We start from the raw sequence: 27,673 nt of genomic DNA on the forward strand, positions 1-27,673 counted from the left end.
AAGCCACTCCCATCCGGTCACATGGGTGGCAAGCCACTCCCACAAAGGAGGGCACACCCACAGAGTAGGTTCGAACAATTTTTGAAACCCACCACTGTGAAGAACCCACAGATTCTGAAGGCAAGCCATTCCACAGGTGGATTGTCCTCATGGTTAGGAAGTTTCTCCTTAATTCCAGGTTGAGTCTCTCCTTGATTAGTCTCCATCCATAGTTTCTTGTCCTGCCTTCAGGTGCTTTGGAGAATAAGTTGACCTCCCCTCTTCTTTGTAGCAGCCCCTCAAACACTGGACTGTTGTTATCATGGCCTTCTTTTCTCTAGATATCTGGTACATACCACAAGGTGACCACATCCTGGGGCAAATGATGGAGATGAAATATTTTGCTATCATACATGGCACAGTTCCTATCATTGGCACCATGTTGTCCCCTGCCACTGAGTCGCGTTCAGGAGAAACTGATGTGGAAAGCCTAAGTGGAAGAAGACTTAGCTTGGTTGAGAACAGCTTCCATGTTGGCCAAGTCCCGATCTTTCTTGGTGGAACATGGAGAAGTCATCAAGTTGCCAAGGTTGGAGGCTCCCATTCAAAAAACCTCAGAAAGCAAAGTTGGGGGCAGCTCCATGGACATGGATTTAGTTAGTTAGTTAGTTAGTTAGTTAGTTAGTTAGTTAGTTGATTAGTTTACTTTATTGTCATTGCACATGGTACAACAAAATTAAATGCCATCTTCAGTGCACGTTATGTATAAAGATATAAAAACACAAACATACATCCTTTACATTCTATATGATTGAAATTGAAAAGCCAATATTGCACTATAGAATTCAATATGGTTACTTGCGAAGTACCCGTGGTTCACTCATAAGGCCAATGTTGAGAAAAGACACGGACACGAGCTTTCTCGGGATGAGGTGACCCAGAATGGTGTCCGGTAGCCCCTTTTATTGAAATAGGACAAAGGCAGGAGGAGCAATCAGCATGTGATTTAAGACAGCCTGTCAAACTACAATTGCTAATCTACTGCTCAGGGAAGTTCTGTCTATATATGGTCATACCCTGGTCAGGATGTTTTATCTTTTGGGACTTGTTTTTTCCTGTGTGGTTCAGCGTGGCTGCGCATGCCCTGTTATGCACTGGGCCATGGGTGACCGCCACACCTACACAAAGAGTTATGTGACAACATCTCCTACTTTTTTCTTTTTTGCCATGGGATAGAAACTGTTTTTCAGCCTACTTGTCCTTGTTTTTATTATCCTGTACCGTCTGCCAGATGGTAATAGTTCAAAAAAAAAAAAGGGTGTCCAGGATGAGATGGATCTTGAAGAACGTTTTGAACTTTCTTAAGGCAGCTATAAAGCTCTTCGTAGGAAGAGAGAGGCAATGAACCTCTGGGCAATGGCATTCACCCTCTGGAGGGCTGTCCTATGTGCCACTGTGCAATTGGCAAACCAGACACAAGTGTAGTAAGTTAAAATATTCTCTATGGTGCAGCTCAAGAGCTGAGGTGGCGCAGTGGTTAGGGTGAAGTACTGCAGGCCACTTCAGCTGACTGTTATCTGCAGTTTAGCGGTTCTAATCTCACCGGCTCAAGGTCGACTCAGCCTTCCATCCTTCCGAGGTGGGTAAAATGAGGACCCGTATTGTTGTTGGGGGCAATATGCTGACTCTGTAAACCGCTTAGAGAGGGCTGAAAGCCCTATGAAGCGGTATATAAGTCTAACTGCTATTGCTATAGCTGTAGAAGGCCACCAGCAGTTTTTCAATCAGTTGTTGCTTCCTGAGAAGTCTCAGGTAGTAGCATCTCTGCTGGGCCCTTCTGACCAGGGCTGCGGTGTATGTCAACTCCTCTTTTTATGACAATACCCAGAAACTTAAAACTGGCCCCTTGCTCCACTCGGTCTCCATTGATAAGCAAGGACTAGATGTCTGATCTATTCCTTCTGTAGTCCACTAGAAGCTTCTTGGTCTTCTTGGTGTTAAGGACCAAGTTATGGTCTCCACACCATGAAAACAAGCGTTCCATCTCATCTCGATAGGCAGACTCATCCCTCCACCCACCCACCCACCCCGGAGATGAGTCCCGCCACTTCTTGAAATGGATTCTTCTCATTTTTTGGAAGTCAGCTGAGACTTGCAGTCTGTCTCCAAGCTGTTTTGTGCATTTGCAGTAGGAAGATGAGATCTCAACTGTTGCCAAAAAGGGGAACGAAAATGTGATTTTTCTCAGTGGTGATTCCCAGGGTTCCCCCCCTCCCTTCCAAAAAAGGGATGGAGAATCCGTTCCCCAGAAGGTTCCACCACAAATGCGCGCACAACAAAAGCGCGCCTGACTAAACCGCGGTGTCTAAACCGCGGTGACAAAACCGCACGACGAATGAGCGACTAATTAGCCCTAAAGCGCGCCGACAAAAGCGCACCGACAGAAGCACGCTGTAACGTAACCCTCAACCTAACCCTCAACCTAACCCTAAACCTAACCCTAAACCTAACCCTAAACCTAACTGTAAATCTTACCTTAAATGAAATCGCGCTTCTGTCGGCGCGCTGTTATCGGCGCGCTGTTGTCGGCGCGCTTTTGAAATCACGGTTTTAGCGCCGCGGTGTTGTCGGCGTGCTTATGACGTTCGCGCTTTTGACGGGTCACACCCCAGAATGCTGCTTCAGCCTTTCCTTCTGCAGGCCAAATTTTTATTTTTATTTTTGTTAAATGGCAGAATCATTCTCAGATAACAAGAGTTATTTGAGACTCAGTCCTGATAAACCCTCTGCTTCTGGGAGATTAGCTGACCCTGACTGCAGGATCTCAACGTTTTCTGTAGATGGGGCTTTAGAATGGGAACGTGTGGAACAAAGTTGGATCGCCTTGTGCCTCTCTCTCTCCCCCGCCCTTTAAAGAGAACCTCCCCCCCCCCTAAAATCAACACAGGTGTGCACTCCAGCATGTCAAGAAACATCAAAGCTGGATCGTCCTGACATAATAACTGGGGTTCAATTATAAACCAAAGTGAATTGCAAGCCATTAAGCTGAAAATTAACCGAGGAAAAGGGGGGGGGAAGGTTCTGAGGGTGGAAGAGGTTGAAAACTTCAGAACTCATGTTGGCGAGGTGTACATCATTTGGCCCATTAATTGCAAGAATATTGCATTCCCCTTTCCTTTAATGTAGCGATGTCAGCCCGTTTGAACGAGCTAAGAACAGAGAGGGAGGTCCAGTGAAGCTGATGGTCTTGGCCTGCCCTCATCTTAAAAGGTTCAACCTGTTACCTTCAAAGCTTCCACCTGTTACAACCAGAACATGCTGCCTTGAAGTGAGAAGACTTTTAAGAGATTTGAATTTGTCTGCTGCCCCCGTTCTTCGTTCTGTTGACCGAGGCCCCTTCGGCTCTTGAGATTATGGCTAAAAGTATTTGGGAAAGCAGGATCTCACCCTTTCAGAAGGTTTATTTATTTATTTATTTATTAGACTTATATACCGCTACATAGGGCTTTCAGCCCTCTCTAAGCGGTTTACAATTTTTTTTTTAGCAAATTGAGTCAGCAACTTGCCCCCACAATCCGAGTCCTCATTTCACCCACCTCGGAAGGATGGAAGGCTGAGTCGACCTTGAGCCAGTGAGATTAGAACCGCTGAACTGCAGATCACAGTCAGCTAAAGTGGCCTGCAGTACTGCACCCTAACCACTGTGCCACCTCACCTCAGGTGTAGAACCAGGTTCTACACCTGGTTGGCCCAGCAGTTGAAAATAAAATAAAACTCACGACAAACCATGACTGGCAGAGTTAAAGAGAAAAGGCATAAAAAGTAACTCACCCAATGAAATCAGAACTCCGAGGAAAGTACCGTATATTCCGCCCTATAAGGCGACTGGGCGTATAAGGCCACCCGCTAATTTCAGGCGCCCACGAGCCGTCTGAAGGCCTCCGCCGACAACACTTGTCAGAACCACCTTAAATTACCTCACACACAGCACTGGCATGCATAAGAATAGGATGTAAACTTGTTTTTTAAAAGGCATCTTTGCTTTGCGTTAAAACAACTTCAACACACGCAATGTTCTGATTGCACCACAAACGCAGTAGTCATCCTTACCTTTCACAGAGGCCCCGAGTTTTATAAATAGGAGCATGATAGTGTAGAATAATCATATTCAAGGACCAGTGGTGGGTTTCAAAAATTTTTGGAACCTCTTCTGTAGGTGTGGCCTGCTTTCCGGGTCCACTGGTGGAACCTCTTCTAACCAGTCCGGTAGATTTGACGAACCGGTTCTACCGAATAGGTGCGAACTGGTAGGAACCCACCTCTGATGGGGCTCCTCCTCCTGAGCATATCCCTAGGCGAGTCCTTTGGAGGAGGCCCTCGGCCCAGGCTCACTTCCAAAAGTTAGCTGAATTCATGAAGCCATTTTTAGAAGGCAGATTAAAAAAAACAACAATCCAATTCAGTTCGGTTGGGAAACTAAAAATAGGAACGGGGGAAAGTTTTCAAAAGCCAGCAGAGAGGCTGAGCAGATGGAGGACAAGAATGTTTGTGCTCGATTCCAGCTGTTCTTAACATTGTTTGGAATTTATAGTTGGTAAACTCCATCCCATTATCAGTAACTACAGTATACAGGGACGTGCAGTCACTAGAGGCAGGGGAGGCGTGGCCTCACCAGTCATGAGGAAAAGGAAAGAATTTTAAAGAGTTTTTAAAAAATAATTAAAGCCAAGGTAGTTGCTACCAGATTCACAGTGACTTGGAACAGTGCTTAGTGTTAACTATAGGAGGAGGCCAGAGAAATAGGGGGCCTCCTGTGCATAAGCAATTTTTCGCCTTTTAAGGGTTAAGCAAGGGTTAACAAGCAAAAAATTTCGTATGCAAAGGAGGCACGTGTTCTCTCGCCTCCTGTAGAGGGCATTTTTAGAGGCTTTTTAGAGTTCTCTGGGAGCAACTAGCTCAGTCTGACTCAGAGCTCTGGCCTTTCATGAGGGCAGGCAGAAGCAGAGTTGAAATCGTCTCTGAAACAGCTGGAAAAGGTGCGTGGGTGGGGAGGGGGGAGGAATTCAAAAAGTTGGATCGGAAGGCAGCAGGGGAAGAGAGGAGCTGTTTTCAAGCCTTTGGAAAATATATCCAATCCAACTTCCGTGTTTGTGTTTGTTTGAGAGTGTGAGTGAGTGAGAGAGGGATCCAATTTCTCTGTGTGCGCGTGTCTGTTTGAGAGAGGGGGGAGGGAGGGAGAGAGGGAGGAAGGAAGGGGAGGGAGAAGAGAAAGAATGGGAAAACTTATTTTGCAAAGGGGAAAAATGCTGTCGCTTTAAATCGGAACTGAGCATGCCTTACTGTGGAATTCTGGGAGTTGGTTTTGCTTTTTTTGATCAGGTCACCCCCGTGCCAATTAGAGCCGAGGTGGCGCAGTGGTTAAATGCAGCACTGCAGGCTACTTCAGCTGACTGCTAGTTCGGCAGTTCGGCTGTTCAAATCTCACCGGCTCAGGGTTGACTCAGCCTTCCATCCTTCCGAGGTGGGTGAAATGAGGACCCGGATTGTTGTTGGGGGCAATATGCTGACTCTGTAAAGCGCTTAGAGAGGGCTGAAAGCCCTATGAAGCGGTAAATAAGTCAAACTGCTATTGCTATGGCTAAGTAAATATTTGTAAAAGTTTTTTTTTTCAAAATTCTCAAAAAAAAAAAAAAGACATTACTGTGTACGAATGCCGCTTCTCCACCCGACTCTCTTTCTCCAAGAAGGAACCATGGAGGGGTAAAGAATTCCTCTGCTGGGCTTGACCTCTGTTAGCCTCAGTCACTGGGTTTAACAGTCCTTCACCAGCCTCGGGGCTGAGTGCCTCGGAGAGTCCCCTGGGCTTAGCTGGTTTGCTCTGCAAGCCAAAATGGTTCCTCTCCGCCGATGCAAGCGAGTGGCTGTCGCACATCCTCAAGGGATTGTCGCCCTCGGCTCCCTGGGGCTGGAAGCAGGCCTGGGGTTCAAGCCTTCCTGCTCTCCTTCTGACATTGATGGAGCCTCTGGGCTTTGCTGCCAGGCCTGGCCTCCTGCTGCAGGGATATCAGGGATGCCCCCATCCAGAGGGAGGGAGAGAAGATGGAAGGTGTCACGGCGGCTTCACTTAATAGCCAAGAAAGAAACCACTCAACTCCATTTTGCAGAATTAATAGCAATAGCAGTTAGACTTATATACCGCTTCATAGGGCTTTCAGCCCTCTCTAAGCGGTTTACAGAGTCAGCATATTGCCCCCAACAATCCGGGTCCTCATTTTACCCACCTCGGAAGGATGGAAGGCTGAGTCAACCTTGAGCCGGTGGGATTAGAACCGCCGAACTGCAGATAACAGTCAGCTGAAGTGGCCTGCAGTACTGCACCCTAACCACTGCGCCACCTCGGCTCTTAAGAGTACTAAGAGTACTTTTTACTGATTATAAGTAAATAGAAGCTAAGCAAAGCTGGATCTGAGCAAAAGCGCGCGCAAAGCAGTAGATATCAATACATGATTAGAGGTTTATTAGCATTTGTAGGCCGCCCTTTTCCCTGATCCATTCCCCTCCCCTTGGTAACCCCAGTCCATAGTCCAATCCAGGTGTCAGGTGGGAGACATCTTCAAAAAGCATCATCAGGTTGGTATGCCGGACAGTTGGCCTTGGCGGGAAACTCCCCTCCTTGCCACATGCGCAGTAGATGGCAAGAAGAACTCCCAATTAATTAATTAATCCTCCTGCACAGAATATTTCCCACACCCAAATACCATGCCCTCCCTCCCCGTTTCAATGGCAGCCGAAAAGCAAGCAGCAAAACAGAGGCTGACAGAAGGGAAGCGAAAAGAGAACGGAACAGCCATTGCTCCCACAGCTTTCCCCAAGCCAGATGTCAGCCTCTGCTTTGCTGCTTGCTTTTCGGCTGCCATTGAAACGGAGAGGGAGGGCATGGTAATTGGGTGAGGGAAATAATCTGTACAGGAGGGAGTACTGTTAATTGGGAGTTGTTCCCACCATCGTCTGCGCATGTGGCAAGGAGGGGAGTTTCCCGCCAAGGCCAACTGTCCGGCATACCAACCTGATGATGATTTTTGAAGATGTCTCCCACCTGACAGCTGTGGAGATATTGGATTGGACTATGGACTGGGGTTACCAAGGGAAGGGGGAATGGGTCATGTACTGATATCTACTGCTTTGCGCGCGCTTTTGCTCAGATCCAGCTTTGCTTAGCTTCTATTTACTTATAATCAGTAAAAGTACTCTTAATTCTGCAAAATGGAGTTGAGTGGTTTCTTTCTTGGTTAAATAAGTGAAGCAGCCTTGACACCGGCATCTTAGGCAGGCGCTGGACCACAGCTGGGGATGAGGGTTTTGGTGTCCAGGATGGGAGCTACCTGGGCGAGGCCAACGCCCAGGAGGTGCCTCCCTGAAGTGCTTCCTGCGCAGACCGAACAGCCGTTCTTCTCCGGGAGATGTTCTCAAGTTGGTCTCCCTTTTCTTCTGCCACTTGTGGAGGAGATGTGATGGCAATAGCAATAGCAATAGTTAGACTTATATACCGCTTCATAGGGCTTTCAGCCCTCTCTAAGCGGTTTACAGAGTCAGCATATTGCCCCCAACAACAATCTGGGTCCTCATTTTACCCACCTCGGAAGGATGGAAGACTGAGTCAACCTTGAGCCTGGTGGGATTTGAACAGCCAAACTGCTGAACTGCAGTCAGCTGAAGTAGCCTGCAGTGCTGCATTTAACCACTGCGCCACCTTGGCTCATGGCCATGTCTCCCCCGCCTCCCCTCCTCGCTTTGCTGCTCTGTTGGTCTTGTGGGATGCCCAACACGCCATCTCTGGAATCAGACTTTATTCGCCCAAAAGAAATTCTCCCCCTTCCTGAATGGCTGGGCTGCTTCCTCCTCAAATACTTTCCCCAATGTTTCCATTTAGGGCAATGATTCCTTCCTGGCTATCTTTGGCCTCTTGGAAGTGACGGGGCCAAGCATTCCCCCTGGGGCAAGACAGAGCCACGTTCCGTCTGCTGCAGGAAAGACGCAGGACGTTTTGGGGTGTCTTGAAAGATGGTGGAAGCCAAGATTTTCTGAGCCAGACTGAGCACTTGGCTGCTGGAGATCCCCTTCTTCTTCGGGGTGCTTAATTCTTCCGCTGTGGGACGCTGTTCATGAGACAAGCAGAACAAGGCTTAGAAGCCCGCCAGGGGGTTCTTTCTTGGCGCTACTGGTGGAGAGAAGTGAGGCTTCTGGGAATTTAGAATTTAATAGAATTTGTATGCCGCCCAATCCTGTGGGACTCTGGGCGGCTTACAGAGCAAGATAAAAACATTTAAAAATTTTTTTTTATTATATACATTTATTTTATTTTATCAATTTCATATATACATTCACAATTATATGATCTCATAACTGTTATTAATAATATGTATTTATAACAATTTCCCCTACAGTTGACAATATACTTGAAGATTGCTTTTTTAACATCCCATAGATGCATCTTATCTTACAACGGTCCTACTTCTTCTTCCCTCCCTCCCTCTTTCCTTCCCTCGTTTCTTCTCTCCTACTCCCCTTCCTTCCCTCCCTCCTTCCCCTTCCCTCCTTCCCTCCTTCCTTTCTTCCCTCCTTCCTTCCCTCCTTTCTTTTCTCCTTCTCTACTTCCTTTCCCCCTTCCTTTCCTCCTTCCTTCCCCCCTTCCTTCTCTCCTACATTCCCTCCTTTCTTCTCTCCTTCTCTTCTTCCTTCCCTCCTTCCTTCCCTCCTTTCTTCTCTCCTTCCCCTTCCTCCCCTTTACCCTTCCCCTCTTCTTCCCATTCCTCCCCTCTTTCCTACTCTTACATTCCCTCCCATTCTTCCTCTGCCTTTCCCTTTCTCCGATTCCTCTCCTTTAAAAATTTAAGACTAAAAATACAGTAGTTAAAATAACACACCATCCATTCTAAGTGGGGCTGGACATTAATCAACAGCCCCAGGCCTGCCGGAATAGCCAGGTTTTGGTGGCGTTTCGGAAGGCCGAGAGAGTGGGAAGGGTCCGGATCTCTACGGGTAGATCGTTCCACAGGGCTGGCGCAGCTATAGAGAAGGGCCTCCCTCGAGGGGTCGCCAGCCGGCATTGTCCGGCCGACGGCACTCGGAGGAGGCCCAACCTGTGAGATCTTATTGATCGTTGGGAGGTATGTGGCAGAAGGCAGTCTCTCAGGTAGCCAGGTCCTAAACCATGTAGGGCTTTAAAAGTAACGACTAGCACCTTGAAGCGCGTTCAGAGACCAATAGGGAGCCAGTGCAGCTCGCGGAGGATAGTTATAGTTATAGTTATAGTTTTATTGATTTGTATGCCGCCCACTCCCGAAGGACTCCAGGCGGCTTACAATAAAACAAGGGAGGGTGGAATAATACACAAACAACATTAAAATATACAACAATCACAATCTCCGGGGGGCCTGGATATATCGAGGGGCCCCCGGCCTGCTGGAGCAGCCAGGACTTCACAGCTTTGCGGAAGGCCGGGAGGGTAGTAAGGGTCCGGATCTCCATGGGGAGATCGTTCCAGAGGGCTGGAGCTGCAACAGAGAAGGCCCTCCCCTGGGGGGGTCGCCAGCCGACATTGGCTGGCAGATGGAATCCGGAGGAGACCTAACCTGTGTGATCGGTGTAACATCAATGGGTGTAACATGGGTGTATCTAGGTACACCCAGTATCGCTCGCGCGGCTGCATTCTGGACCAACTGTAGTCTTCGAACACTCTTCAAGGGCAGCCCCATGTAGAGCCGAACAGAACAGAACTGGTGGGACAACCATACATCTGTTTTTGCCCCAGTGGCTGCATAAGTGAAGTTCCCTCTTTCTTTCTCTCTTTCTTTCACAGAATGCTGGCGTTGAGGACCTGCTGGATATTGCTGCCAAGATCACGTCGCTCTTCACCAGCTGACCTTTCCAAGCTCTGGGCTCCGGCCTGCATGGCAGCCTGGAAGAGCGTCACTCTGGCTTCCACAAGCTTTCATCCACTATGGAAGATGAAGCCCCTTTGTCGGGCCAATGCTGGGCCATCCAGCGGCTGCCTTCTGCCTTCTCCCCTCTGAGAAAGGGACTGATCTGCAGGTGCTCCTGAGGAGGGAGAGGAAGACACCTGTGTGCAAAGGATGAGTGCCCTCAGTGGGGGAGGGATTCTCGGCTTGACAACCGTATCCATCACTCTGGACTTCAGCCTGCACAGCAGCTTGATGGCTTGGCCACTGAGTCCCAACTTGACTGGGAATCACAGTTTGCCAACCACCGATCCTCTGAATTCCTCCATGGGGGCAGACATCTCTCGGAAGTCCATCAAGGAGAAGAACTGGCCAGCCCTCCTGATCCTGGTCATCATCGTCTTAACTATTGGCGGAAACATTTTGGTGATCATGGCGGTCTCCTTGGAGAAGAAGCTCCAGAATGCCACCAACTACTTCCTGATGTCCTTGGCTGTGGCAGACATGTTGGTGGGCATCCTGGTGATGCCGGTATCTCTGGTCACCATTCTTTATGGTAAGTGTACCCTTGTTAGTGTCAATAAGTATTGTATTGTATTGTATTTTATTATTTGTATGCCGCCCTTCTCCGGGAGGACTCAGGGCGGTGAACAATTCAAAGGGGGAAAAAGGGGGGAACATAAAAGACAAAATACAAATAATAAAAGTAGGCAACAGTCGCACAACCATACATGTCGAGAGGGGAGGGAACTCATCACCCCCAGGCCTGCTGGCAAAGCCAGGTTTTGACGGCTTTTCGGAAGGCCTGGAGAGAGGTGAGGGTCCGAATCCCTGCGGGGAGTTCATTCCAGAGGGCCGGAGCTGCCACAGAGAAGGCCCTCCCCCAGGTAATAGCCAGGTGGCATTGGCTGGTAGATGGCACCCGGAGGAGGCCAACCCTGTGAGATCTAACGGGTCTGTGGGAGGTAACTGGCAGCAGGCGGTCTCTCAAGTACCCAGATCCAATACCATGAAGGGATTTATAAGTTACGACTAGCACCTTGAAGCGTATCCGGAGACTGATCGGTAACCAGTGCAGCTCGCGGAGGATAGGTGTAACGTGGGTGTACCGAGGTGCACCCACAATCGCTCGCGCGGCTGCGTTCTGGACGAGTTGAAGTCTCCGAATACTCTTCAAGGGCTGCCCCATGTAGAGCGCATTGCAGTAGTCCAGTCTTGAGGTCACGAGGGCATGAGTGACTGTTGCGAGCGCCTCCCGGGGTGGTACCTTCAGACAAGTGGCTTTCAATGAAAGTGTGAGAAGGAAGGGTTGCAATCTTCTTCTTTTTCACCCCTTCCCACTGGCCCTCTGGTTGGAAGGGCATTCAGTTTGAGATGGGACCTGCTCTCGACTTCCCCATCGGAGCACTGTTTTGCATGTGCACTGGCTTGTGGTAGCCACAGGAGGAGGAGCTCCAGAGCCAGGAGTTCTTCAGGAGACGGTCTACAGATCTGTGGGTCTTCAAAAAGTCCAGGGACACTAATACGGAGATGATGGGATCTTCGTGGGCAGCAGGAGAGAAGTGGCATCTCGTAGTTTTGTTCAGTGTTTCCCAACCTGAGCCATTTGAAGGTGGGTGGACTTCAACTCCCAGAATCCCATGCTGGCTGTGGAATTCTGGGAGTTGAAGTCCACCCACCTTCAAAGGGCCCAGGTTGGGAAACACTGAACAAAAGTAAGAGATGCCTCAAATCTCCACTTCTCTCCTGCTGCCCACCAGGATCCCATCAACCAACTGGTTGCATGCAACTGAGATTTGGGGAATCATTGCAAAAGCAGTGCTTTGTGGCTGAACACCTTGCGTCAAGGGCGTTGGCCAAGAGAAGGGCGAGGAGGTGGGTGGAACAGCAGACCAGATATTTAGATTCCTGCCCCCCTTATTTTGCTTCCAATCTCTGGAAATGATTCCATGGGGCAATGGCAAAGCTTGGGAGGGCATCCCAGAGGAGGAAAAAAAAACCCTGCGTGGGTCAATTGTCCTTGCTTTGCCCTGCCCATCAGGTACCCTTCAGCAGGGTAGGATTACCACTCTACTATTCTGCCCAGGGGAAAGGAACTGTAGTCCTGCAGAACAGCTGCGCCGGCTGCAGACCATGGGGGTGGAAGATGGGCATATCTGGAGATGTCCTGGTTTGAGAGCTTCATTTACAGTTTCCCTCAATTCTAGAAACAACTGTTGATTTTTTAAAAAGCAGACACGTTCTCTCTCTCCACGTGGGTCCTCCCTGCCTCCTTGCCTCTCTTCCTCAGCCACCTTCTTACTTAGAAGACAGGATGCAAACCCCCCTGAGATCTGTATTTCTGAGGTCAACCTTTGCGTGACCCGTCAAAACCGTGGTAGACTAAAGCGCGCCCGATTAAAGCGCGTACGTGACGTCATCAGCAGCGCGACGAAAAAAATTAAAAATAAATTAAATTAAAATTAAAATAAAATTAAAGCAAGCCGATTCACATAAAGGTAAGGGTTAGGTTTAGGGTTAGGTTTAGGGTTACGTTAAGTGTTAGGGTTAGGTTTAGGGTTAGGTTAAGGGTTAGCGTTAGGTTTAGCGTTAGGTTAAGGGTTAGGTTTAGGGTTAGATTTAGGGTTAGGTTAAGGGTTAGGTTTAGGGTTAGGTTTGGGGTTAGATTTAGGGTTAGATTTAGGGTTAGGTTAAGGGTTAGGTTTAGGGTTAGGTTTGGGGGGGTTAGGGTAAGGTTTTCGCTTTAATTTTAAATTTACCGCTCACAGCGCGATGTTTTCGTCACGCTGTGATGACGTCACGTACGCGCTTTCGTCGAGCGGACTTTATTCTACCGCGGTTTTGTGGTGGAACCAACCTTTGTCTGGCCGCAGAGCCTTTGAAAGAGGCTGCCAGGTCCATCTTGGGGGGTGGGGGGAGTTAGAGCAAAGGTTTGAAGTGTGAAGCCTTCACTAGTTCATCTTCCTCTGGGGTCTTATTCCTTAGATGTATTTGACAATCCTGAAGGACTAATTAAAAACCTGTGCTAATGAATAGGAGCCAAGCTGGAGACACATGATAAAAACTGTTGAGTTTGAATTCCTGGAAAGCAGGAATCGGAGTGTGAAAACTTGGGAACAAGAAATCAGACCCAGACCCTTAAGAAAGGAACATTGGGCGTTTTCTTGGCAAACCCTTCTCCAGTCTTTCTCACATATTAGGGCAGGATGTTCTTCATTCTTCAAACGGTCTTGACTTTCTGGAAGAACATACAAAGAACATGGATGATGGCACAATAGGATGTTGAAATATCTCTAGTTCGTTGGGTTAAAAAGTTGGCAGTCCTCACCTAGCCTCAGAGGTTAAGCAGGGTTTAATACTAACCCTAACCTGGATGAGAGTCCACCAGGAATCTGAAGCTTATCCTGGAAGTTGGGGGAAAAAAACACATCCTGGTTGGAAGAGAAGGATGAACTGCTTCCATAATGCTGCCAAGGAAAAGTCACGGAGGTCGTCTGTGGCATTCCCAGGATTTGAATTTGACTCCAGGAATCTTCTTGGCTTGAGTGTTGTACCTTCTGTGGGAATCATAGCAGAAGAACTGGGAGAACTGGAGGGTGGAGTCAAAAAGGTCATCAGTTTAGAGTCCCAGCGTTTCATTTATTTCATTTCATTTATTATATTTATATGCTGCCCTTTCCCCCCGAAGGGGGACTCAGGGCGGCTAACAAATCAAATCAGGGAAGGGGGGGGGGTACAGACAAAAAATAAAAAATAAACGATACATAACAATACATAATTTAAAAACACACGAGAGACTCAAGTCCAGCCCCCTCTTGAATTCCGTTGGTCCTTATCTAATGCCAATTTAGTGCTGATGGTTAGCTGAGCAGGTTCTCGTGCATAGGCTTCAATTCATCATTCATGCGGCGACCTACACGGACGGCCCTGATTTTTTTTTTTAATAGGAACGTAGGAATCCCATTTTTAATTTGATTGGCGATCTGCCTCCCTGCCTTTCTTCCACACCCATCTGAGTTTGTACGATGCCGAAGACCAAAATGTGCTTGGCTAAATCTTAGGCTCAAGAGGTAAATCCAACTTGGTTGGGTAGACTGCACTTCAGTGGGTTGTGCGAACTGGTCTAATTAGCTAATTTTATGTTTATTTTTTCCCAAAACAAACACAACACATAAAATCTTCCTTCCTTACATACTGTAGAAAGTATATCAGTTGGTTACAAAAAGTCTTTCGTGCATCTCTTCCACAGTCATCAAACATAATTCATATTAATTCAAGTATTTTAACTCAAATATTTATACATGTTACCCTTGTACCTCCAGTTATATTTGACTATAATTATTTGAACGTCCTTCATCATAAAATATACCGAAATTTAATACATAACCACATACTGGCATTTCATTTAATATTTCAAAAATCCTCCAATAACACTGAATCCTTATGCCCTGTTCTAGCTAAACATCCATAATATTTAATAACAGACTTTTAAAATCCTCCACTCCAAATCGCTGTTAGCAATTTTCATCTAGTTTCCTTATATTATACTCATATATATGTATATAGGTTGTCGTTATTATCTAATTAGCTAATTTTTACTTTCCCTTCCCTGCAGGAGCTCAAGGTTGTGTCTATAGATTCCCTCCCCCCCCCCCACGATAACAGCTTTGGGGCTGGAAAAAGAGGGTCATCTGTTCTGACCCCCCTCGTTCCACACCAAAGCACACTCCGAGCCAGAGATAAATTACGGCATTTAATTAACAGACAAACAGGTCCTTGGCAGCAACCCAGCACAGACAGGCTTGGGGAGCAATAAACACAGATAAGGCTTGGCAGCAATCCAGCCTGCCAAGCTCATGCAAAATTCTCCGACATTCGATTCTGTGTTGACTTCTACAAAGAGGGGCGTGTGGACAAATATACTTTTTATAGTCTGGAGAGGAGCCTAATGACCACCAGCTGAGTGCAATCACCTCCTGTAATTGCGTAATTGTTCCTGACGTCTATTAGCTCTTTGATGGCGTGCATCCAGGAACAACTCACTACTGGCTTCCGGCTCACTCTCCCTTGTCTCCTCCCCACTGGTCCAAGGCTCAGGCGCCTCCTGGTGGCCAACCAGCCTCTCTGCACCCTGCTCGGAGTCGGAACCCTGTCCAGGGTCCTCCACATCCTCCAGAGCCGACAGCCCTTGCTGTCGGAGTCTGGTGGCAGCTCCAATGGCTCCTGCTGGGCCACAACAGTCATCCATGGCTGAAGGTGGACTAGAAAACAATCCCAACCCCAAAGCGAGGGAAATGCCCCCTTTAGCTCCCCCCCCCCAGCTTCCTCTTTCTCTGCCTTTTGTCTTTAGCTGTTTCACTTGACTTCACGCTGCTCTTTTTATTCCTCTCTCGTGTTCATCGATCATTGTTTTGTTTTTAAATGTTGAAACGCCGAGATTCCCACAAGCAAAAGAGGAGGTTGGAGCCACGCCAAAGCTACCCAATTACTTCCCTGGCCCTGTAAGCCAGAATATATCTCTGCAAACCTTTTCGCTTTTCAAAACAAACTTTGCGCACACCCGCCTGGGGCCTGTTTATGCTGAAGGCAACTGACGGCTGACTCCACAAAAAGAGGGAAGGTTTTCTGCTGTAAATTGGATCTGGGCTGCTCTTTTTCACCCTTGCTTCTTGTAATTCCCCAGTTTCCTTTTGCAGAGCTTTAAAAATGCAGGTATGTCAACGGCTAAGATGCTGAGCTTGTCGATCAGAAAGGTCGGCCGTTCGGCGGTTCGAATCCCTAGCGCCGCGTAACGGAGGGAGCTCCCGTGACTTCTCCCAGCTTCTGCCAACTTAGCAGTTCGAAAGCACGTAAAAAAATGCAAGTAGAAAAAGAGGAACCACTTTTTGGTGGGAAGATAACAGAGTTCTGTGCACCTTAAGAGCCGAGGTGGCGCAGTGGTTAAATGCAGCACTGCGGGCTACTTCAGCTGACTGCAGTTCAGCAGTTCGGCTGTTCAAATCTCACCGGCTCAGGGTTGACTCAGCCTTCCATCCTTCCAAGGTGGGTAAAATGAGGACCCGGATTGTTGTTGGGGGCAAGATGCTGACTCTGTAAACCGCTGAAAGCCCTATGAAGCGGTATATAAGTCTAACTGCTATTGCTATTGCTATTAAATGTTTAGCCATGCCGTCCACATGACCGCGGAGACGTCTTCGGACAGCGCTGGCTCTTCGGCTTTGAAACAGAGATGAGCACCGGCCTCTAGAGTCGGGTACAACTAGCACACCTGTGTGAGGGGATCCTTTACCTTTCTCCTTATCTCCAGATGTTTTGCTGATAAACTGATTCCCATGCAGAGTCCCTCCCTGTTCATTATGTAAGTTTAGCGTTTCCCAATCTTGGCCTGCTCTCCCCCTCTTCTCTCAGAGGGACTGAAATGCCACCTTAATTGAGAGCAAAGTCACACCTTCTTCTCAATCCCTCCAGGGTTTTTCCGCACCAAATGTAGAGCGAGCTCAGCTCTGACAAGGGAGTCTCATCACGGTGAAAACGCTTGTTTCATAATTGCGCTTAACATTAGCTTCTGGCAAGAACTCCCCCCCCCCCCACACACATAGTTTACACCTATTCCCATTCTCGGATTTAAGTGTGTGAAAGACCTCATGGGTGTGTTTTAAGGAGCAAAGAGAACCTCCAGCTTCTCTGGAGGAAGCTGTTCTGAGCGAGGCTTCCCAAGAGCAGGAAGCAAACTCCTGGTCCCAACAAAAAAAAACCTTTTATTAATTGGCTGTGAATTCTGCTCCTTCACCTCCAGCAAAGTCTTTCCAGGGAGGATTTACAGTCACCGACCTTATCTGGCTTGGAGAGATGCCAAGCTGATATCTGCAAAACTTGGCAAAGAGCCTCAGAGAGTCACGAACCAATGAAGCGAACTAATTGTCTCCTGCAAGCTCCACTCCCCTTTCGCTCCTCTTTTATTCCCTCTGGGAGGGGCCATTCATTGTCCACCTGTGGCCTTACTCCCAAGTCGACCCCTGTTGTTCAGCTGTTCCCTTCATCTGGCAACTCTGCGCATGCGCACACTGGGAACAGGCTCCAGTTGTTCTTCTGCCTCACTGATGTCTGACTCCGAAGGCAGCTGATAACTGGCATACGGCTCTGTCCCCCTCTCTGCCTCCGACACAGAGCCCTCATCAGAGCCTTCCCCAGACTCCAGGACTGGCCCAGGTTCCTCCCCAACCTCCTCACTGTCCGAATCTGCTTCCAGCTCTGCTGGCCACTGATGGGCCACAACATTCTATCTAAGCTCTGGCCTTTTAAAGATGTGTGGTCTCCAGTGTTGGCTGAGGAATTGGGTGAGATGAAATCCACGCATCTTAAAATGGCAGATATTGAGAAGCACCTGGGGAGAGGTTTCCCCTGCATGATCACGGGGAGGAAGCCAACTCCCAGGAACCAAAAGACATAAACACATCTCCTTTTCTTTAAAACAACAACAACCCCCAGCACTGCAAAGTAATAAAAGCAGGAAATTCAACAGGGCTGGGTTATTTCTAGCAGCAGATCCTGCCCCTTTGCTCCAGGGGGGAGGGAGCCGGAACCGGTTCTAAATGGCACGGTAGATTTGTGGAACCTCTTCTATAGAAGAGGTTAGAACTGGCAGGAACCCACCCCTGCATCTGGGTCTCGCTCTGGGCCAAAACCAGATATGGGCCGGAGCAAATCAGAGGAAAAAGAAACTAAGGATGAAAGCCACAACAAACATCCCAGGAGTAATTAGTTGATAGGTACACACACACACACACACACACACACACACACACACAAAATGAGAGAGCTTGGCACAGCTTAGCAACCTGGCACGCCTGGCCCAAACGCTTCAGGGCTGCCGAGAAATGCAAATTGCAGCTGAAGTTCATCCGTCCGTCAACTGCCAGGCTGGTGGCGGGCAGGCGGGCTCTCTCTTCGCCCGCTGGGGAGGACCCATCAAGTCCATCTGCAGGTTCTCGCCGGTTGACTTTTCAACCTTGTCAGGAGAGTGAAATGCCATTAAGGAGGCCAGGCTTCGAGTTCAGCCGGAAAATTAATCCATTACTTCCTCCGAGAAGTTCAGGAGGGCCCTTCGGAGGCTGAAAAGCAGGGCGCCTTAAAAGGACGCGAGGAACCCCCCCCTAATGGCAATGGCTTCATCTTTTCCATCGCCTTAAACAGTTTCCTATTTCTGGTGCTTTGATTGACGGCTGCTGTTTTCCTCGCAGCTTCTCCCCCACTTGCTCTGGGCACTTTAGAGCAGTGTTTCTCAACCTTGGCCACTTGAAGATGTCCGGATTTCAACTCCCAGAATTCCCCAGCCAGCGAATGCTGGCTGGGGAATTCTGGGAGTTGAAGTCCGGACATCTTCAAGTGGCCAAGGTTGAGAAACACTGCTTTAGAGGCTCTGCTGCTGGGCCCAGGTGTTTGCTCTGCCATCCCAGAGGTGACCGTATTTTACAGAGATGGATGATATTCAGGAGACAGCTCCTCATTCTACATTTATTTCCTTCAATCATTTATATCACTTTTGTTTAAACCCACAAAATCCAGGCTGCTTTTGAAAATGTGCAATCCGGCTTGTCTCTCGATACACAAAGGATTTGAACCAGATTTTGTGCTTCCCCTTCCCCCAAAAGGAACCTGGAGAATGAAAATGCCCCGGCTGGACATTTTCAGAACGATGACAATGATGGGGCTGTTTATAGGTGTAGCCCCTCGCTGCAAATCAACCAAAGAATTGTGGTTTGGAAAGAAACCTTCTCTGAAAGGCTGGAAAGGCTGGTTTTTTTTTAAGAGCTTCACTTGTATAAAGGTAAAGGTTCTCACACATATGTGCTAGTCGTTCCCAACTCTAGGGGGCGGTGCTCATCTCCGTTTTCAAAGCCGAAGAGCCAGCTCAGTCTGAAGATGTCTTCGTGGTCATGTGGTCGGCATGACTCAATGCCGAAGGCGCACGGAACGCTGTTCCCTTCCCACCAAAGGTGGTTCCTATTTTTCTTTATTTTTTGGTGATAAATTTTATTTATTTATTTTAAACGCATAAGCACATCAACAAAAACAAACACATAACTTAAAAACAACATAGGAACAATAAGTTCCATGGTATATCATACCGCAGTTCCGAATCGGTTTCTTTGCAGCTAGTGTTTTCCCTTCTATACATTTCTATCTTGCGTTCATGATCTCCTTGTTCGTTATCCATTTTTATGTACATTTCTTTATTTATTTAAACTTAGCTACTTATGACCAAATATTATTTACCTATATTGTGCTTTATATTTTTACTGTCATTTATTCTCTTACATACAGATTATAGATATACATTCACATAATTATTCTTTTTCTTTGCCATTCTTATATTATTATTATTCCATTTGGAAGGTTATAAGGTATAGTTTAAAATGCTTTGTTTACCATCCTTCGCACCTGCTAAGACACCACCTCGTTTTCTCTTTCTTTTCTTTTCTCCCTCCCTTCCTTCTCTACTTCCTTCCTTCCTCCTCTCCTTCCCCTTCTTTCTTCTCTTACCTCTCCCCTACTCCTACCCTTTTTCTTCTCCTTCCTACCCTCTCTCCTCTTTCTTTCTCTTCCTCCCTCCTCCTCTTCTTTTCCTCTCCCTTCCACCCACCTCTCCTTACCTCTTTCTTCTTCCCTTACCTCTCCTCCACACTTCTTCTTCCTCTCCTACTATCTCTCCTTCTCTTTCTCTCTCTTCCACCCTCTACTCCTTTCCATTCCTTCGTCCCTCCATTCTCTATTTCCTTCCTCCCCTATTTTTTTATTTCCTATTTTTTTATATTTATAATATAATAATATAATATAATAATATAATATAATAAATATAATATAATATAATAAATATAATATAAATATAATATAATATAATATAATATAATATAATATAATATAATATAATATAATATAATATAATATAATATAATATAATATATATAATATAATATAATATAATATAATATAATAATATAATATAATATAATATAATATAATATAATATATATAATATAATATAATATAATATAATATAATATAATATAATATAATATAATATAATATAATATAATATAATATAATATAATATAATATAATATAATATAATAAATATAATATAATTAATATAATTATTATAATTAATATAATTAATATAATATCTATATTATTATATTTCCTATTTTTCTACTTGCATTTTTTACGTGCTTTCGAACTGCTAGGTTGGCAGAAGCTGGGACAAGTCACGGGAGCTCACTCTGTTACGCAGCGCGAAGGATTCGGACCGCCGAACTGCTGATCTTTCTGATCGACGAGCTCAGCATCTTAGGCACCCTTCACTTGTTTTAAAATTGTCTTTTTTTCAGATTCATCCTCCTCCTACCTTATTACAGTCAAAAGCAGGGAATATAAAACACAGATAAAGACATTGCAAAATAAAACTCTTGATGACCTCAAGATGGTCAACCAATAAACCGAAATGTAACCATGGGAGGCTCTTTGCGTTAATTTCTTATTACATTTAAGAAATTCCCCCAAACCCCCAGTGCAGTTTTGCTTGTCACAACATCTTGGGACAGATTCCAAAACATTGCCTAGAGCAGTGTTTCTCAACCTTGGCTACTTGAAGATGTCTGGACTTCAACTTCCAGAATTCCCCAGCCAGCATTCGCATTCGCTGGCTGGGGAATTCTGGGAGTTGAAGTCCAGACATCTTCAAGTAGCCAAGGTTGAGAAACACTGGCCTAGAGATTTGGACTTTCTCACTTTGGAAGCAAAGAAGCTGTCTAAGTTCACTTGGCAGCCCAAGGATGGAGCAGGGTCCTTAGCCAAGGCCTTCCAAACTTCTCCAGAAGGCTCCTGCTCGCTTTATATTGACTCACGGTGTTCCTCCTGCAGCCTCTGCTTACCCAGGAGAAAGCAGTCACCAAAATCACCCGTGGTGGGAATTGGCAACTGTTAGAATATGATCTTCACACCCTTGTAGTCCACAGGACTTAAGCTGCCAAGATTTCCCTCCCCTAGAAGTGGGGGTTCCTTTCCCTGTTCCTGGATCCTTTAGTGCAGAGGACTTCAAACTTGGCAACTTTAAGACTTGTGGACTTCAACTCCCAGAATTCTCCGGCTGGAGAATTCTGGGAGTTGAAGTCCACAAGTCTTAAAGTTGCCTAGTTTGAAGACCTCTGATTTCTAAGTGGAGAGATTGCAGAAGAAGGGATTACAAGACAGTAAATTATGCTGGCTGGGGAATTCTGGGGGTTGAAGTCCACAAGCCTTAAAGTTGCCTAGTTTGAAGACCTCTGTTTTCTAAGTGGAGAGATTGCAGAGGAAGGGATTACAAGAGAGTAAGTTATGCTGGTTGAAGAATTCTGGGAATTGACGTCCACAAGCCTTAAAGTTGCCAAGTTTGAAGACCTCTGATTTCTAAGTGGAGAGATTGCAGAGGAAGGATTACAAGAGAGTAAGTTATGTTGGTTGAGGAATTCTGGGAATTGACGTCCACAAGCCTTAAAGTTGCCTAGTTTGAAGACCTCTGATTTCTAAGTGGAGAGATTGTAGAGGAAGGGATTACAAGAGAGTAAATTATGCTGGTTGAGGAATTCTGGGAGTTGACATCCACAAGTCTTAAAGTTGCCAAGTTTGAAGACCTCTGATCTAAGTGGAGAGATTGTAGAGGAAGGAATTACAAGAGAGTAAGTTATGCTGCCTGGGGAATTCTGTGAGTCTGTGAGTCCACAAGTCTTAAAGTTGCCAAGTTTGTAGACTTCTGATGTAAGTGGAGAGATTGCAGAGGAAGGGATTACAAGAGAGTAAATTATGCTGGCTGGAGAATTCTGGGAGTTGAAGTCCACCAGTCTTAAAGTTCCCAAGTTTGTAGACCTCTGATGTAAGTGGAGAGATTGCAAAGGAAGGGATTACAAGAGAGTAAATTATGCCGGCTGGAGAATTCTGGGAGTTGAAGTCCACAAGTCTTAAAGTTGCCTAGTTTGAAGACCTCTGATTTCTAAGTGGAGATTACAGAGGAAGGGATTACAAGAGAGTAAGTTATGCTGTCTGGGGAATTCTGGGAGTTGATGTCCACAAGTCTTAAAGTTGCCTAGTTTGAAGACCTCTGCTTTAGTGGATATGGTCCCTCCTGCCTGCCAGGTGCTTTGCCCTAGCATCACCCAATGGTGGTACCCAACTTGTGGTTGAGTGACTGGAGATTTTCCTCTTCCTCCTCCTCCTTCTTCCCTCCCTCCATTCTGGGCTGGAGCCCCCTTCCGCTCACGTCTCCTTCCTCGCTTCTCCCTTCTCTCTCTTCCAGATTATGCCTGGCCTTTGCCTAAACAACTGTGTCCCATCTGGATTTCCCTAGATGTGCTCTTTTCCACGGCCTCCATCATGCACCTTTGCGCCATCTCCCTCGATCGCTACGTCGCCATCCGCAACCCCATCGAACACAGCCGGTTCAACTCCCGCACCAAGGCCATCATGAAGATTGCCGCTGTCTGGACAATTTCGATGGTAAGCCGTCGCTCTCATTGTACCACCGAGGCCTTGGGGGGGGAGGTGTCTGTTGAAAATCACAATTGTCCTAAAACAGCAAGTTCCAGACCTTTGTGTGATCTGGGCTGGATAATCAGCAGATAATCAACTGCTGCTGAAAACCAAAAGTATTTTCCTTCAAAGGCTTGGAAGAGTTGATTCAAGAGGAACCTTGGTTTCATTCGCGGGGTTACCTGTTTAGTATTGTATGTTTAAAATGATGCTGTCAGGGTTCCAAATATCATCCAAAATTAAATCAGAGTCCAAGGCAGAGCTTTCATCAAAGTTACAATTTATTAAGAGAGACACGTTGGCACATCTGTGGAAAACCCGAATCTGAAAGCTTCCCGGGGTTCCCACCCAGTTGAAAGTTCATGATCTTGTCCCCCCACACCTACAAGTCCATCCCATGGTCCAAACTCCCACTGCCACGCTGGCAGCTTCCACCCATCCAGTTCCGGTCAGGTGCAGAGGTACAGAGACAAAGGATGACCGTGGGCTTCTAGAAAGGATTTTTTTTATTTTGACAAGAACACATTCTACTCCTTACTATTCCCCCTCCCAATTCCACAAATGAGAAAAGCATAGTAAAATAATAGTGTGGCAGGCCAAAGATCCTAAAAGCAAGTGGCTGCAGCCTGACAGATGCATTTCGGCTAACCAATCCATCTTCTACTAGATTTAAACCAGGGGTGAAATCCAGCAGGTTATGACAGGTTCTGGAGAACTGATAGCAGAAATTTTGAGTAGTTTGGCGAACCGGTAGCAGAAATTTTGAGTAGTTTGGCAAACTGGTAGCAGATATTTTGAGTAGTTTGGAGAACCGATAGCGGAAATTTTGACTAGTTTGGAGAATGGATAGCAGAAATTTGAGTAGTTTGGAGAACCGATAGAAATTTTGAATAGTTTGGAGAACTGATAGCGGAAATTCTGAGTAGTTCGGAGAACCGATAGCAGAAATTTTGAATAGTTTGGGAGAACTGATAGCAGAAATTTGAATAGTTTGGAGAACTGATAGCAGAAATTTTTAGTAGTGTGGAGAACCGATAGCAGAAATTTTGAATAGTTTGGAGAACTGATAGCGGAAATTTTGAGAAGTTGGAGAACCAATAGTGGAAATTTTAAGTAGTTTGGAGAACAGGTAGCGGAAATTTTGAGTAGTTTGGAGAACCGGTAGCAGAAATTTTGAGTAGTTTGCGAACCGATAGCAGAAATTTTGAGTAGTTTGGAGAACCGATAGTGGAAATTTTGAGTAGAGTGGGAGAAGCGATAGAGGAAATTTTGAGTAGTTTGGAGAACCGGTAGCAGAAATTTTAAGTAGTTGGAGAACCAGCCACGCCCACAGGACCGGCAGTAAAAAAAAATGAATTTCACCACTGATTTAGACCTAGGTTTTATTAGGCTGAGTCTTGTCAGTCAATCGATCAATCAATCAGTAATAGATCTATCAATGCTCCATGAGCAGCTAGTATCTGAGCAGATTTTCCCAATCTTGTCAACTGTTAAGAAGTGTGAACTTCACCTCCTGGCTGGAGAATTCTGGGGGTTGAAGGCCACACCTTTGAATGTTGCCAAGGTTGAGAAACACTGCTCTAAGGTGACGTGTGGCAGCTACTCGCCCCCTTTCTTTCCCGGCTTAGAAGCAAAGGGGTCCCCCTTTGCTATGGGTGGCCACCTGCCCTCCTCCCACTAGGCCTGTCTTGTCAAGAGAGAGCCCTGGAATGAAACCCACAAGCTTTCTATGGAGATTCTCAGTCCTGTAGGTCATGGCTGGCCCAAAGGTATTTCCTTGAAGATGTGTCACTTCTCATCCAAGAAGTTATAGAGCTGAAGAACCGTCTGGGATGGGAAGCGACCCGTCTTCAAGGAAAACCCAGAGAGTCCAGTTGCCTCTTGAAAAAAGCACCTTGGAGACAAAGCGCTTCTAACGTGAAGGAGATGGGAGGATGGAAGCCAGAGAGGAAGGGAGACGAGGGGGCGGATGGGATCCTGAGCTGCGCAGGGAATATTAAGACAGAAGCCTTTGGCTCCGGCAATGTCTCCGTGCAAGATGGCCTCCTGCCTTGCCATCAGGCCGTGGGCACCATCTAGTGGCGCCAAGGAAGATCACACCCTTTTCCTCCTAAAGTCCCGTGCTTGGTAGGAAAAGGTGCCCATCGCTTTAGTTGAGTCGAGTTGAGGGGTGGGTTCCTGCCAGTTCTAACCTCTTCTATAGAAGAGGTTCCACAAATCTACAGTGCCGTTAAGAACTGGTTCCAGCTCCCTCCCCCCGCCCATCCGCACATCATCAAGATGAAGAGAGGAGGAATTCTGGGAGTTGAAGTCCACAAGTCTTAAAGCTGTCAAGTTTGAACACCCCTGGGGTTTTTTTTTCTAAAGGGTTAGGGGTGCAAGGGTCTTGTAACTTGACAGCTTTAAGACTTGCACACTTCAATGACAAAGCTCCTGAGCCAACATGACTGGAGGAGGAATTCTGGGAGTTGAAGTCCACAAGTCTTAAAGCTGTCAAGTTTGAACACCCCTGGGTTTTTTTTTTCTAAAGGGTTAGGGGTGCAAGGGTCTTGCAACTTGACAGCTTTAAGATTGCACACTTCAATGCCAGAGTTCCAACATTTTGGTTGCTAAATAAGAGCGTTGTTAAGTGAGTTTCACCACATTTTACAAGTTGGATATGCCCACCCAGTCACATGGCTAGCAAGCCACTCCCACCCGGTCACATGGCCGGCAAGCAGGCCACACCTACAGAAGAGGTTCTAAATTTTTTGAAACCCACCACTGGTTGAGTTGACTTTATTGTCATTGCACGTGGTACAACAAAATTAAATGCAGTCTTCAGTGTACAAGCTTTTATTCACATACAGCAGTGGTGTCCAATCTTGGGAACTTTAAGACTTGTGGACTTCAATTCCCAGAATTCCCCAGCCAGCCATGCTGGCTGGGGAATTCTGGGAGTTGAAGTCCACAAGTCTTAAAGTTCCCAAGTTTGGATACCCCTGAAATAAAGGCTTAAACCTCCCCCTTTGCTCTTGCCGGATTCACTATTCATGTCCTGCCGATCAGCTACGTAGCCTTCCAGTTCAACAGCTTCATCCAGAATAAGTGGATGAAGCCAAATTTATGTGATTAGCCAAACACTTGCTATTTGGATTTGGTGGGCTTTGGTGTAAACCAGATGTCTCTTGGGTTAGGGTCTTGGCCATTTCGCTAAAACATCTCTAAAGCGGTGGCTCAGTGGCTAAGATGCTGAGCTTGTCGATCAGAAAGGTCGACAGTTCGGCGGTTCGAATCCCTAGCGCCGCGTACGGAGTGAGCTCCCGTGACTTGTCCCAGCTTCTGCCAACCTAGCAGTTCGAAAGCAGGTAAAAAATGCAAGTAGAAAAATAGGAACCACCTTTGGTGGGAAGGGAACAGCGTTCCGTGCGCCTTCGGCGGTTAGTCATGCCGGCCACATGGCCACGGAGACGTCTTCGGACAGCCCTGGCTCTTTGGCTTTGAAACGGAGATGAGCACCGCCCTCTAGAGTTAGGAACGACCAGCACATCTGTGCGAGGGGAACCTTTACCTTTAAAATGACACAAAGTCACTCTTTCCCCAGTTGCCCCTGGACACCTTCACTTCCTTTAACAGAGGAAGTTCTGGTGGGACTGGTCAACTCTTGACAATGCCCAAATCATAAGTCCTCAAGGGCCCGGTCACCAGTCCAATGAAAGCAGCAGCCTTTTTCTCCATGTCTGCTTCTCTTGATGGTCCTTCTTCTTGGCATGTCTTCTCCTTCAGGTATTTCCCTGCCCATCCCAGTCATCGGCTTGCAAGACGACTCTCGGGTCTTTGTGAACGGGAGCTGCGTCCTGAACGACGAAAACTTTGTCCTCATCGGCTCCTTCGTGGCGTTCTTCATCCCCCTGATGATCATGGTGGTGGCTGATTGCCTGACCATCCAGGTCCTGCAGAAGCAGGCCTCTCTCTTCCTCTACGGGGAGCCCCTCAAGCCGAGGAGGAGCAGCATGAGCTGTCTGAAGAAGGACCCCAACGTGGAGAACCTTTCCATGCTGCAGAACCACGAGGCGGCTTCCCACTTAACTCTCCGGTCAACAGAGAAGGGGTCCTTTTCCGGAAAGGCACCATGCAGTCCATCAACAACGAACGCCGGGCCTCCAAGGTCCTGGGGATCGTCTTCTTTTGTTCCTGATTATGTGGTGCCCCTTTTTTATCACTAACATCATGTCCGTCCTCTGCCAGGACGCCTGTGACCAGGCTGTCCTCCGTGAGCTGCTGGACGTCTTTGTTTGGGTGGGCTACATCTGCTCGGGGGTCAACCCCCTGGTCTACACACTCTTCAACAAGATCTACCGCAGGGCTTTCTCGAACTACATCCGCTGCCGGTACGAGAGCAGCAAGAGGGCCTCCCCAGCTGCAGAGCCAATGCCCCAACGTCTCCTGCACGGCCTTCTACGGGAAGGACCTCAACTTGAACAGTTACCGCCATGAACTCAACAGCACGGAGCTGGACGAGATGGAGGCGACCTTGGAAATACATGTGGGGACCCCGGAGATCTTGGTCAACAGCTGCAGCGGTGAAAAAACAACTAGTGTGTAAACTTACACGCTTCTTTACTCGCCTCTGAATCTGACCGCTACGGACAATGTTTCTGCTAGTCCAGGAACAGTGTAAATATGGCATTACGAACAAAACCTTTTTCCTCCCCCCGTTTTTTTTCATTTCCGCTTTCTTACTTGTAGCTCGTTGTTTTTGCACCATTCTTAAAAAAACAGAAACCCGTCTCAGTTGTGTGGGGACGGAGCAGGTGGGTCTCCTGTGGGAGCAGCTGCAAAAATACGGCATCCCTTCTTTTGCTTATGAAAATGTTATTTTCATTCTGGTGCAATGAACAAAATACCGTTAATCTCAGGTGGGTTTTCTTTTTTTTAATCTTCTTTCTTTTTCTTCGTTGGGTCTCAGTGGTTATGAGTAAGTCACGTATCAAATAAAGGGATTTGGGCTGGGAGATGTCAACATTTCTTATTGGGAACCCTGGGTAAACGTCTGTTCTGACCCCCTCCTCCGTCCAGGAACGAATGCCGAGACAAGCTTAAATGAGAATGTCCTTTAATAACAAGTTCAGACTCTCAGTGGCTGAAAGCCAAGTAAACAAACAGATAAGGACCTTAGCAGCAAGGCCGACAAA

At 46.9% G+C, this 27,673-nt stretch overlaps 1 protein-coding gene across 1 annotated transcript; it reads left to right on the forward strand.

The window, feature by feature from the left end:
* The first annotated feature begins 9,842 nt into the window (after positions 1–9,842).
* HTR2C (5-hydroxytryptamine receptor 2C) lies at positions 9,843–27,493 on the forward strand. The gene is given in 7 exon segments (XM_087727362.1): positions 9,843–10,494; positions 22,267–22,466; position 22,718; positions 26,265–26,561; positions 26,564–26,665; positions 26,668–26,894; positions 26,896–27,493. Coding segments are annotated over 7 exon segments (1,398 nt in total). The 5' UTR covers positions 9,843–10,112; the 3' UTR covers positions 27,085–27,493.
* The last annotated feature ends 180 nt before the right edge of the window (positions 27,494–27,673 follow it).

The sequence above is a fragment of the Thamnophis sirtalis genome, unplaced genomic scaffold (assembly GCF_051295495.1).
Source record: "Thamnophis sirtalis isolate CommonGarterSnake01/CBP01778 unplaced genomic scaffold, rThaSir2_p1.2 scaffold_13, whole genome shotgun sequence".
Lineage (NCBI taxonomy): Eukaryota > Metazoa > Chordata > Lepidosauria > Squamata > Natricidae > Thamnophis > Thamnophis sirtalis.